We start from the raw sequence: 11182 nt of genomic DNA, 5'->3' as shown, positions 1-11182 counted from the left end.
GTGATTTCTGGGGAAGATGAGGGAAGGACATATTAGACAGCAGAGAATCCACACCAGCCTCCATTCCCCACAGACATGACTGTACCACACCGGTGTTGTCACTGTCACTGTCCCCACAATAACCCTCTTCCCAAGGCCTTGGGCACCCCCAGGCCCTGTTAACCCCCTCCTGTGGTGGGGCGGGATGAGACCCCAGAAGGGGATGGTGGAGGGCACGGCAGAGCCAGAACACGGAGCAGTGGGGTCAGCGCCCGCGCTGGGCACAGGATGGGCACAGGATGGGCACAGCTATGGGAAGGGGCCAGTGCTCGGGGGTGTCAGTCGGTACCGGTGTGTCGGTACCAGGCACTGTCGGTGCCGGGTGTGCCGGTGCCGGGTGTGTCGGTACCAGGCACTGTCGGTGCCGGGTGTGCCGGTGCCGGGTGTGCCGGTACCGGGTGTGCCGGTACCAGGCACTGTCGGTACCGGGTGTGCCGGTACCAGGCACTGTCGGTGCCGGGTGTGTCGGTACCAGGCACTGTCGGTGCCGGGTGTGCCGGTGCCGGGTGTGTCGGTACCAGGCACTGTCGGTGCCGGGTGTGTCGGTGCCGGGTGTGCCGGTACCAGGCACTGTCGGTGCCGGGTGTGCCGGTACCGGGGCACGAGCCGGTCCCGCTCCCCTCAGGACACACCGAAGTTCCCGCGGCGGCGGCGGCGCAAAGGCGGGGCAACAGCGCCCCCTGGCGAGCAGGACGGGACACGGCGGGAGGGGACGGGGACGGGGACGGGACCGGGACCGGGACCGGGACCGGGACAAGGACAACGGCGGGACAGGACCGGGGCAGAAGCAGGAGCCGGAACGAGGACACGCGGGCAGCGCGGCCAGGACTCCCCCGCAGCTACTTGTTCAGGCGACCCCGGGTCCCGCCACCCCGCTGCCAGCCGGCCGGGCTTCCGTGGCAGCCTGCCCCTCAAGAACCGAGAGGTGACCGCGGGCTCCCCTTGGGCTGCCCGGTCCGCCCCAGTCCTCCCCCGCCTGTCCCAGTCCATCCCAATCAATCCCAGTCCATCCCAGTCCGTCCCAGCCCGCCCCCACCTGTCCCAGTCCATTCCAGTCCGTCCCAGTCCGCCCCCGCCTGTCCCAGTCCGTCCCAGTTTGTCCCAGTTTGTCCCAGTTTGTCCCAGTCCGTCCCACCGCTGAGCACCCCCGCGCCCCGCCTCGGAGCGCCCCCGCACGGGCAACACTGGGAGAGCGGGGCAGGGCCCGCGCGTGACGTCACAATGACGTCACAATCACGGCGCCGCCTGGTTGGTCCCCGCCGCTGCCCGTCCCGTGGGGGGGCAGCGCGCGGCCGCCGCCGGAGGTAACGGGGGGGCCCGGGGGTCGCGGCCGCGGCCCGAGGGAGCGGCGGCACCGGGCACCCCCCGGCTCCGCCCGGCACCCCCGGCACGCCTCTCCCCGGGTCGCGGCCGCGGGGGGGCCGGGAGGGGCCGGCGGAGCTGTCCGGGCCGGATCCGGGGTAGGGCTGCAGCCGGCGGCCCGCGGGGTTCCCAGCGCCCGGGCCTGGAGCGCGGGGGGGGCTCAGCCCCGATGGGCGGCAGGGGAAAGGGCCGGGTCGGGCCTTACAGCGGGGACCGCCCCTGGCACCGCCCGGGGCTGCTGTAACACCCCCCGGGCCCGGGATGGGACCCCCGGGTGCTCTCCGGCGGCACAGCCACCTCCCCCTCGGCCCGCGAACCCCCTTCCCCTGCCGCTCCCCGGCCTGCGAGCGGCCCCGGGACTCGGGCCCAGGGCCCCACACGGCGGGGTCCCCCCCACACCGTGTGACCTTCTCCCCTCGGCTGCGGCGGCCGTGGGGCGAGGCCTGGCCCTCCCCTGCCCGCACTTCCGCGGGCACCGGCCGCGTTCCTGGGGCTCCTGGGCTGCAGGAAGGGTTCGGGTGCAGGTTTAGGTTTGGATTAGGGGGACTGGATGCTCTCTGTCTGTGCTGGTAGCCTGTGACACCGTGAGAAATGAGCCATCAGGGACTCGCCAAGCCAAACCCAGGCCAAGGAATGGGGTCACTGCCGGGAGGGTGAGCCTGGGAACCAGCCCTTGAGATCAGAGAGGAGCACTGCTCAAAGTGGAGCCAGAAGCCTCCATGCACTGGCTGAACTCGTGATGCAGCCTCGGAGCTAAGGGGCAGCAGCAGCTCCTGTCCCCCAGCCTCATCTGTGGGGCTGGCGTGTCTCTTACCTGTGATTTCCTGGGGCCACGGTCACACTTACGGGACTGGACAGGTGATTTAGCACTTAAATCCCATCTTCTCTGCTCCTAGGTCACAGCTCAGACCAGCTCCTGGCACCACTGAGCCAAACTGGATTTCCACCGGTGACCTGTAAGTTGTCATCTCCCCCTTTCCTACTCCTAGGCTGTTTGAAGCCACGTGGGGCCACCAGACCTGCCATAGAAAACGTTTTGTATCTAATGGGGTATTTGCCAGCAAATTCCGGCCACAAATTCTATATATTTCTTTATTTGTAAAGGTGTTTGAAGTCCTTGAATTTACCCTTTGGCCACCTTAAATCTAGTTTCTAATCCCCAGCGCAGTTAATCAAATCCACAGTGGTTTGAATTATGAGATGCCTGGGGGGGGATTTATAGCTTGTATTGCTGATTATACCTTGACTTTATTATATTGCAAATATCTAACTTATGGTCACGGCTGAGATTTACAATCCTCAGGTAGGTGCTCAGGATAACTTTTAGCAACTCCAGATGTAATTGGAGGTGACTGATGGGGTTGTCGCCACACATAAACATCTAATCTGTAAAATGTTAAGACAGAAAGGAGAGGCAGAATAGGTGAAAAGGGTGGGTCAGCCTTAAAAAATAATCAGATAATTAAGTGTATTGCTGAGCAAGGCTCTGCCATGCCTGTTCTGGCTGAGGCGTCTGCTCAGGGAGGGGGTTTGGGCTTGTTGAAATCTACCAGAATTTAGGTCTTTGTTCCTTCTTGCTCTCATCTGAAAGTTTTTGGAGTTTGCAGTAGCCCTGGGGAGGGGAAAGGGGTGATAAACAGATGTGGGGTACTGGCAGAGCTGACTCATTCCTCGCTGGTTTGGGATTCTCCCATGCCAGGGGAGCAGTGAGTCCCGTGCGGGCGCGTGCCCTCGGCCAGCATGACCAGCGAGGTGGTGGAGAACGAGTTTGAGTTTTACTCCAAGGCAGAGAAGTACTGGAAGGATGTGCCCGCCACAGTGGATGGCATGTTGGGGGGCTATGGCCACATCTCCAGCATCGACATCAACAGCTCCAGAAAGTTCCTGCAGAGGTTTCTGCGGGTAGGTGGCACAGCTAGTAGTGCTCCAAAAACCCCGCCCTTCTCCCAGCGTGGAGCTGGGCTCTTCCCTCTGAATTACTCCATGGGATCCTCTGTTGCATGCTGGGAGAGCTTCGCCCTGCAGCGGGTTCCCTGCACCCCAGTCCTGCCCTGTGTGGTTGTCCCGTTTCTCCTCTGTGGGGACCTCACAGTGGGATTCACCCCTCACGGTGGTTGTTGCAGGATGGCCCCAACCGGACGGGGACAACCCGTGCTCTGGACTGTGGGGCTGGCATTGGCCGGATCACCAAGCGGCTGCTGCTGCCCCTCTTCAAGACAGTGGACATGGTGGATGTGACAGAGGACTTCCTCACCAAGGCAAAGAGCTACCTGGGTGAGGAGGGCAGGCGGGTGCGCAACTACTTCTGCTGCGGCCTCCAGGACTTCAGCCCTGAGCCAAACTCCTATGATGTCATCTGGATCCAGTGGGTCATCGGTGAGGGTCACTGCTTGTGGGGTCTTTCCAGTCTGTCCCTTCCCTTGAGGGGCAGGTGCCCTATGCACTGGGGAGAGCAGCTTGAGGTCTGCATGGAGGATGAGCATCGCAGCATGGGTGGGGCCTGGGCTGGGCAGCTGCCTCCCATCCCATGGAGGGGCCCTGTACTTTTCCCCCCAAGAGTCTTTTCCTCCAAGCTCACAGAGGCCAGAACAGAGGTGTGGGTTGGATGGAGTTGAGTAGTGAGACACAAGTTGGACGCCCCCAAGCTAAAGCTTTCCCTGCACATGTCTCAAGTGTTTGGCCACTTGGATCAGGAGGGATCCCAAATGCAGCTTCTGGGTTTCCTCCCCTTCGTCATCCTCTGTCCTCTAACCCCTGCTCTGCCCCTCCAGGACATCTCACTGACAACCACCTCTCTGACTTCCTGAAGCGCTGCCGTGCCGGCCTGCGGCCCAACGGCATCGTGGTCATCAAGGACAACATGGCTCAGGAGGGTGTGATCATGGACGATGTGGACAGCAGCGTCTGCCGGGACCTGGACGTGGTCCATAAGATCATCCGCAGAGCTGGGCTGCACCTCCTGGCTGAGGAGCGCCAGGAGAACTTCCCTGATGAGATCTACCACGTCTACACCTTTGCCATGAGATGAGGGCAGTGGGAAAAGGTCTCTCCCATGTCGTGACTCCCCTTCCAGGGGCTGGTGACAAGGACGGGACTTTGTCTTCCAAGTTGCTGCTGTTTGTGAAAAGAGGTGTTTGCCAAATACATTTTCCTGCTGTTGCACTTCTGCACGTGAGGTTTGTCAGATGCATGTTGGCTCTGTGCCACCCTCAGGGGCTCTGGACAGGAGCAAGAGGGTCTCCCATGCACGAGGTGATCCATGGGCAGCTGCAGGTTGCTGACTGCAGTGCACAGGACTCCTGCTCATGAACAGGAGCTTGGGGCACCTTTGGATGGACTGGGCTCCATTCTTTGCTCGGGTGTTTCACCCCTTCCTGCTGCTCAGCAGTGAGCTGGGCAAGGCAAAGGGGAGAAGCCTCTGCTGATCCCCTGCGGTGGTGTGGGGAGGCAGCACTGGGTTCTGGGGCTTTGAGGGGGCAGATCTCCTACATGGGCAACAAAAAGGGAGGTGTGTGTAACCCCGAGTCCCCCACATCCTCCTCCAGGGATAAGGGTATCCCAAACAAAGCCTTGCAATTTCTAGGAGTGTACTGGTGTGGTCTGAGCTGCTCCCAGACCTGCCCATCACCTCCAGCCCCATGGCTGTGACGCTGCAGCTGCTCCCCCAGCACCCCACAGTATCCCCTGGCTTTAAACACTCCCATCTCCTCTTTGGTTATATTCCCTTCATTTACCCAAGTCTGGCCACTGACCCAAGGTGGCACAGCAGCATGCCAAGGGTGAGCCCAGTGCAGAGTCTGCTGCAGCTCGACCCTCCAGCCATCCCCTTGTTTCTGTCCTTCAGCCCACTTCTCCTAAGTAAAAACAAGCCCCTGGTGTTATTATAGAAGGCCTCGTTTAATGGTTCAGTTCCCATTCCGGGGCAGAACTTGATCACATTATTGGATTTTTTTTAAGCACCAGTTCATCAGGACACACAGTTCCAGTTCCAACTGCCAGTGAATCTCAGATACAAAGTGTCTGTAATCAGAACAGATTCTTCCTCTTCATCTTCTACATCTGTTCCCCATGAAAAACAAACAAACCAACAAAACTGTGTGGGGTTCAGCTCCTGCCAGGCTTTGGCATGTCATGAGGAAGCAGGTGCCTAGAAAGGGAGCCAGGCAGATGTGGCAAGGCTGGAACATCAGCCCTCCATGTGCAGCAATTTCTTGTTCCTGGGAAGGAGGCACTGAAGAAGATCCTGGGAGTGGTCACCAATGGAAAGAGCCAAGGAATGGGGAAGGAGGCACAAGGCACTCAGCTGCTGACAGCCCATTCCTCATCCTTGCACAGGGAACACACCATGAAGTCAGGAAACATTCCATTGTGTGTTTTGGAGCCCAGTAACTCTCAGATGTCCTTGGTGGATGGTCCTCTGTGCCAGGATGGGGTGCAGAAACTCAGAGGGTGGGAAGCAGTCCAGCACCGTTCCCAGCCCCGCTTCCCTTCACTCCCATTCCCAGTGTCAGAAGTCCACACTGAGCAAGGAAGGCATCCACATCCACAGGATGATGCTGGACCTGCTTCCACCACCAGAACCAGAGGCAGGAAAGCCAGAACACCTCTTCCTTCTCCCAGCACCCCGAGGCATCTCTCAACTCCTCTGGACACTAAGGCACTGCATCACCCACCCACGGCAGAGCTGGGAGAGAGGGGACAGGCTGCTTGTCCAGTCACAGCCCCCAGCCCACTGATTCTGCCCCCAGGCCTTTGCTTAATCTCCCTCCAAACCAGCCCCAGTATCCAGCTCCCCCATGCCCAGGAGCTCTGCCTGCCTCCCCATGATGTGCCCCAGAGCAACGAGACCTTAACAAACACGTGTGACGTTGTGCCCAAGAAAACCCCGGGAATGCCACAGAGAGGGACTCAGGCAGCACCTCCTGCTGCAGAGAAAACTGTCTCAGAGCAGAGACATGCTGGCTGTAGGCACAGCAGGACTGGGGAGGGAGCAGACAGAGGCACTGTCAGGCTCACAGGCCCTCGTGCCCAGCAGCAGCATGGTCAATGCAGAGGTACCACTTCAGCCGGTCTGGGAGAGGCAGAGCTTTGATTTTGTCATCCACTGGCCACGGTTTCAGGCACTGCCGGATGAACACCTTGCAGAGGTGTTTCAGTGCCTGTGGCGAGCGCTCCAGCTGCTTCAGAGAGCAGAACAGAGTCTGAACCTTCTCTCCATGGAACCTACAGCTGCTGGTGTTCACCTCAAAATTACTGGGCAGCTGGATGGCTTGTGAACTGGCCATCATGAGCTCCAGCAGAGTCTGACCCTTCTGGATGAGATCTGTGAAATAGGTTTCATCTTCGGAGCGACTGAGGTGCCAGCAGAGGCGCTCAAAGGCGATGTGGAAGCCGGACCAGCACGAGGGACCGTGGAGGGAGCAGTTGTAGGCAGCACCTGACTCCAGCAAGAACCGCAGCATTGGGAAGTAGTCTTTGAAGCTTTTTAAGCAGAAGTGTGTGAGGGACTCTGAGGCTGGGCACTCGCTGGGGTTGGCACCGTGGGCCAGCAGCAGCTGCGTGACACAGAAGCAGAAGCGCTCGATGTCCTCGGCCTGCTCCTTGGTGTAGCTGAATACCATCTCTCCCAGCAGGTAGATGACATAGGTGAAGACAGTGTCACCATCTTTGGTGGCAGCCCTGACATCTGCACCTGCAGGAAGGGACAGAGAACATAACTGACACTGCAGAACTGTGCAGTGAGGAGCTGGTGAGGCCAGGCCAGCACCAACTCCAGCACCACTGGGCTTTACTCTGATCCAGCAGGAACATAATGGAGTCAGGAGGGCAGCGCCTGGTGCTGCACAAAGAATCAGCCAGCCCAGAAAGGGGAGAAGGTTTTCTTTACCTCCTTCCAGCAGGAGACGGATGTTGTCAGTGTTGTGGATCTGGCCACTGTTACTGCTGGCCAGGGCATGCAGCAGTGCTGTCTTCCCTGCAACAGAGCCATCAGTCAGCCACAGGACAACATGGTGACACCCCAAAAGGCAGGAAGGAAAACAATCCACCCCAACCACCAGACAGCCAAACATAGGTGTGACAACCCTTCTTCTGGCAGAGGCTTCCACTGTCCTCATGATGGTACCCAGCTGTGGGGACAGTCACAGGCCACATGTGCATGGCTGGTGGTGGCCTCAGTGGGTGTATGTGCCACAGCAGAGTGAGTTTTAGAGTAAGTGGGCACCACAGGACAACAGAGGCACAGCCCCATCCCACCTCCCCTGGACTGCACAGAGCTAGGTTCAGCCCTTTTCACACAGCCAGCACACCAAGAGAAAATACCGAGCACAGGGAGGTTCCACCAGCTTCCTCCCAACTCCCACACCTGTCTGTAAGCAGGGAGCAGGTGCAGCAGCAAATGGCCCCAGCCCTGTGCCCTGCCCCAGCCCACCCTCGGCTGGGGGAGCCGGGTGGGGCGCACGCACCGTTCTTGTCAGCGGCGTTGACGTCGGCCCCCAGCTGCAGCAGCCGCCGCAGGCACGGCAACCGCTCGGGCTCCTCGCTGGCCAGGTCCAGGGGGCTGCTCTCATGGATCTGCAGAACAGTTAAAAACACTGGTAGGTATTGCAGACTGTGAGTGACTGCAGGGAGTCGCTGTTGGGGCTTTATCTTGGCCACAGTAAGAGTGTCTCTGCAGCCTCCTCCCACACATTGCTCCAAGGCAGGGGCTCAGCCAAAGGCAGCCTGACCTTCTGCCACAGCATTGGAGCACTACAGACAGCGGGCACAGGGATGTGCCAAGGGGAGGGCAGCAGGAGGGCTGTCCCCACACACCAGAGCAGCTCAGGCTTGGGGGGCTCAGCCTGGCTGTGCCCAGGCAGCAAAGCCGTACCCGGTCTCGGCGGTTGATGTCGGCGCCGTGGCGCACCAGGAGCTCCACCACGTCCAGCTGGTTACGCAGCACCGCGATGTGCAGGGGGGTGTAGTAGGTGATTGGGTCTGAGGGTAAAAACAGTCAGAGAGAACAAAGGGCTTCCCCAGAATGGCCCCAGCACCTGCCAAGAGTGGAAGGGGACAGCTGGGGAGGGTCCTGGGAGCACAGTGGTGCCTGTGAAAACAGGGCTGTCACAGGTGCTCCAGGCCCTGCTGTTCCAATGGTTCCATCCTGCCAAAAGCCCCCAAGTCCCTGGTGTCCCTCAGTCCATCCTTGTGGCTGGGTCTCCACGAGGCATATACACACTACTCCAGCAAGCAGCAGGAGTGGTCTGAGCTGGTAGCATCCCTTCTTTCTGCCCCAGCTATCCCCACCTCCCAGGGCAGCTTCTCATCTGCTGGTTCCTCCTGGTCCAGCCTCCTTCCCACCAGTCTCACCTTCAAAGCTGAGGTCAGCACCAAATTCCAGGAGGATTTCTGCAGCAGGGACAAGCCCCAGCTCGCTGACCTTCAGCAGGGCATAGTTCACACCTTCCTGATAAAATGGGGAGTGGGTCTCCCTCTCCAGGACTCCTCGCACAGCTGAGAGCTGGCTCCTGTCACTGTCCAGGCAGGCAGGGCTTGAGAAACACAAAAAACCCAGCAGTTACTCAGTGAACATAGCTCAGGTGTGCAAGGGTCAAAGTGGCACCAGGGAAGAAGGAAAATCCCTGCTGCTGTACCCAGTGGGTCCCCAACCTGGCTGTGGGGTTACAGAGCAGCTGAGCCCCAGCTTAGGCTTTGTTGCCAGGGGTCAGGCAGAAAGGGCTGCTCCTGGGGAGCACCCATAGTTCCTGCATTTGCCTTGCTTCACCTCCACGTTCCCAAAGAACAGCAGGAGGGTCTGTGGGATGAGCTGCTCCCCAGGACTGGGGGCTGTCCCAAGCCAGTGTTGTCCAACCTTGTCCACATCCCTGAGCTCCAACCATCCCCCAAAACCACCCCGGGGTGTTCAGCCCCTGCTGTTACCTCTCCAGGGAGCTCTGCCTCTCCATGTCGGGCGTGGCCAGCAGCCCCAGGAGCTCATCCACCAGGGGCTGGTACTCCAGGACGATCCTGCGGAAGCCGTGCAAGAACGGCATCGTGCTCTGCCCGTGCACACCCACCTGGGGGCCTCCAGCACCCAGGCCCCCTCTCCAAGGGGATTCTCCCTCCTTTCAAAACAAACAAGGCTTTCAGCAGGTTGGGATATAGAAGAAAACACAGCCTCCCCCCTCCTTATATAAATGCAGCCCAGCCCAGCGCACAGATCTCCTCCCACACACCCATTTGGTGTCTCCAGATTATCTCCTGCACGCAGAGCTGCACACTGCAGTTATCTGGGCACAGCGTGGAACCGCTGCAGGCAGAGCCAGGCTGGGGACAAAGCCCCTGTGGCGAGAGCCCCCGCGGGCTGGGGGAGCTCGGAGTGCCCCGGGGTGCCTGGAACCAGCAAAGCCCTGCCTGGTTTTGTGGGAGAGGGGGCTGGAGCCACCCCAGGGACCAGCCAGCCCCACAGTGCACCCCCAGGGAGCCCCCAAATCTCCCCGCAGCCCACGGGGAGGAAAGGCCAGGAGCCCACAGCAGGATGAATAACATGAGCCTGCCTAAAGACCACCACAAAAGAGACGTAAAACGTACATTTTCATTTCCTTATCATTCTGTACTCAAGATAAATGGCCAAACTAAAATAAGCTAATAAAAAAATAAAATTATTTTGTTTTTTCTGCTTGTTTTACAATGTTTTAAAGTCGGAATGTTTTGTTTTGATCAGCCCGTACATGTAAATAAATAAATATGGGTATGCAGCACTCCTGAGAGGTTGATTGCATACATACATTTTTAGACATATTAAACACGCTCATCACTCCTTCCTCTGAGGAAGCAGATCAGGCTATAGCAGGGGGGAAAAAAAGCCCCAAACGGGTCCGTAAGCCCCGGTTCGTTCTCACAAATAAACACTCCCAAATTCCAGTGCAACCCCCGCCGGCGGCCCCGAGCAGCACCGGGAGGGACGGGAGGCGCCGGCACCGCCCGCCCCTCACGGTTCACACCCGGCCCGGCCGCCCCTCACCTGCCTGGGCACCGCAACCGGAACCGCAACCGGAACCGGAACCGGAACCCGCCGGGAGCGGGGCAGGACCGGGGCGGGCCCTCATGGGAGGGCGTGGTCTATGGAGGCGTGGCCCAATGGGGCGTGGTCTCGCTGTAAGGCGCTGCCTCATTTAGCGGCTGAGCCGCGTGTGGGCGTGGCTCAGATCTGGGCGTGGTCACAAAATGGGCGTGGCCCCAGAATGGGCGTGGCCTCATTGGGCGCGGCCGGCAGGGGGCAGCACGCGGCCGCGCGCGGGACGGGGGGGGAACACCGGGGCTTGCCGGGGGCGTCCCCCCCTCTGTCCCCCCTCTGTCCCCCCCGGTGTTCCCCCCTCTGTCCCCCCCTCTGTCCCCCCCGGTGTCCCCCCCTCTGTCCCCCCCTCTGTTCCCCCCTCTGTCCCCCCCTCTGTCCCCCCCTCTGTCCCCCCCGGTGTCCCCCCCTCTGTCCCCCCCTCTGTCCCCCACTCTGTCCCCCCCTCTGTCTCCCCCTCTGTCCCCCCCTCTGTCCCCCACTCTGTCCCTCCTTCTGTCCCCCCCTCTGTCCCCCACTCTGTCCCCCCCTCTGTCCCCCCCGGTGTCCCCCCCTCTGTCCCCCCCTCTGTCCCCCACTCTGTCCCCCCCTCTGTCTCCCCCTCTGTCCCCCACTCTGTCCCCCCCGGTGTCCCCCCCTCTGTCCCCTCTCTCACGGGTGTCACGCCCCGAGTATCCCCTCCCCCGGTGCCCTCCCCCCTCCCAGGTATCCCCCCGTGCTCCCCCT

The 11182-nt window shown here is 60.4% G+C and overlaps 2 protein-coding genes across 6 annotated transcripts; one reads left to right on the top strand and one right to left on the bottom strand.

The window, feature by feature from the left end:
- Positions 1-1267: 1267 nt before the first annotated feature.
- On the top strand, positions 1268-4563 carry NTMT1 (N-terminal Xaa-Pro-Lys N-methyltransferase 1). 3 transcript variants are annotated; one of them, XM_058853651.1, is made up of 5 exons: positions 1268-1343; positions 2298-2357; positions 3101-3303; positions 3525-3777; positions 4173-4563. In XM_058853651.1, exons 3-5 carry the CDS (start codon positions 3142-3144, stop codon positions 4427-4429), a joined length of 672 nt encoding a protein of 223 aa, XP_058709634.1. In that variant the 5' UTR covers positions 1268-1343; positions 2298-2357; positions 3101-3141; the 3' UTR covers positions 4430-4563. The 3 variants fall into 3 exon arrangements, with proteins under 3 accessions (XP_058709634.1, XP_058709633.1, XP_058709635.1); XM_058853650.1 differs by lacking the exon at positions 1268-1343 and adding an exon at positions 1354-1499; XM_058853652.1 differs by lacking the exon at positions 1268-1343 and adding an exon at positions 1525-2054.
- A 103-nt stretch (positions 4564-4666) lies between these two features.
- Positions 4667-10512, bottom strand: ASB6 (ankyrin repeat and SOCS box containing 6). Of its 3 annotated transcripts, none has more exons than XM_058853646.1 (7): positions 10406-10512; positions 9322-9506; positions 8752-8933; positions 8273-8379; positions 7866-7974; positions 7289-7375; positions 4667-7093 (listed from the first exon to the last, which is right to left on the bottom strand). In XM_058853646.1, exons 2-7 carry the CDS (start codon positions 9432-9434, stop codon positions 6414-6416), a joined length of 1278 nt encoding a protein of 425 aa, XP_058709629.1. In that variant the 5' UTR covers positions 9435-9506; positions 10406-10512; the 3' UTR covers positions 4667-6413. The 3 variants fall into 3 exon arrangements, with proteins under 3 accessions (XP_058709629.1, XP_058709632.1, XP_058709630.1); XM_058853649.1 differs by having other exon boundaries at positions 10410-10460; XM_058853647.1 differs by lacking the exon at positions 10406-10512 and having other exon boundaries at positions 9322-10141.
- Between the last annotated feature and the right edge of the window lie 670 nt (positions 10513-11182).

This window comes from Poecile atricapillus, chromosome 20 (assembly GCF_030490865.1).
Source record: "Poecile atricapillus isolate bPoeAtr1 chromosome 20, bPoeAtr1.hap1, whole genome shotgun sequence".
In the NCBI taxonomy this organism is placed as follows: domain Eukaryota; kingdom Metazoa; phylum Chordata; class Aves; order Passeriformes; family Paridae; genus Poecile; species Poecile atricapillus.
This window is presented reverse-complemented; position numbering and strand designations above follow the sequence as displayed.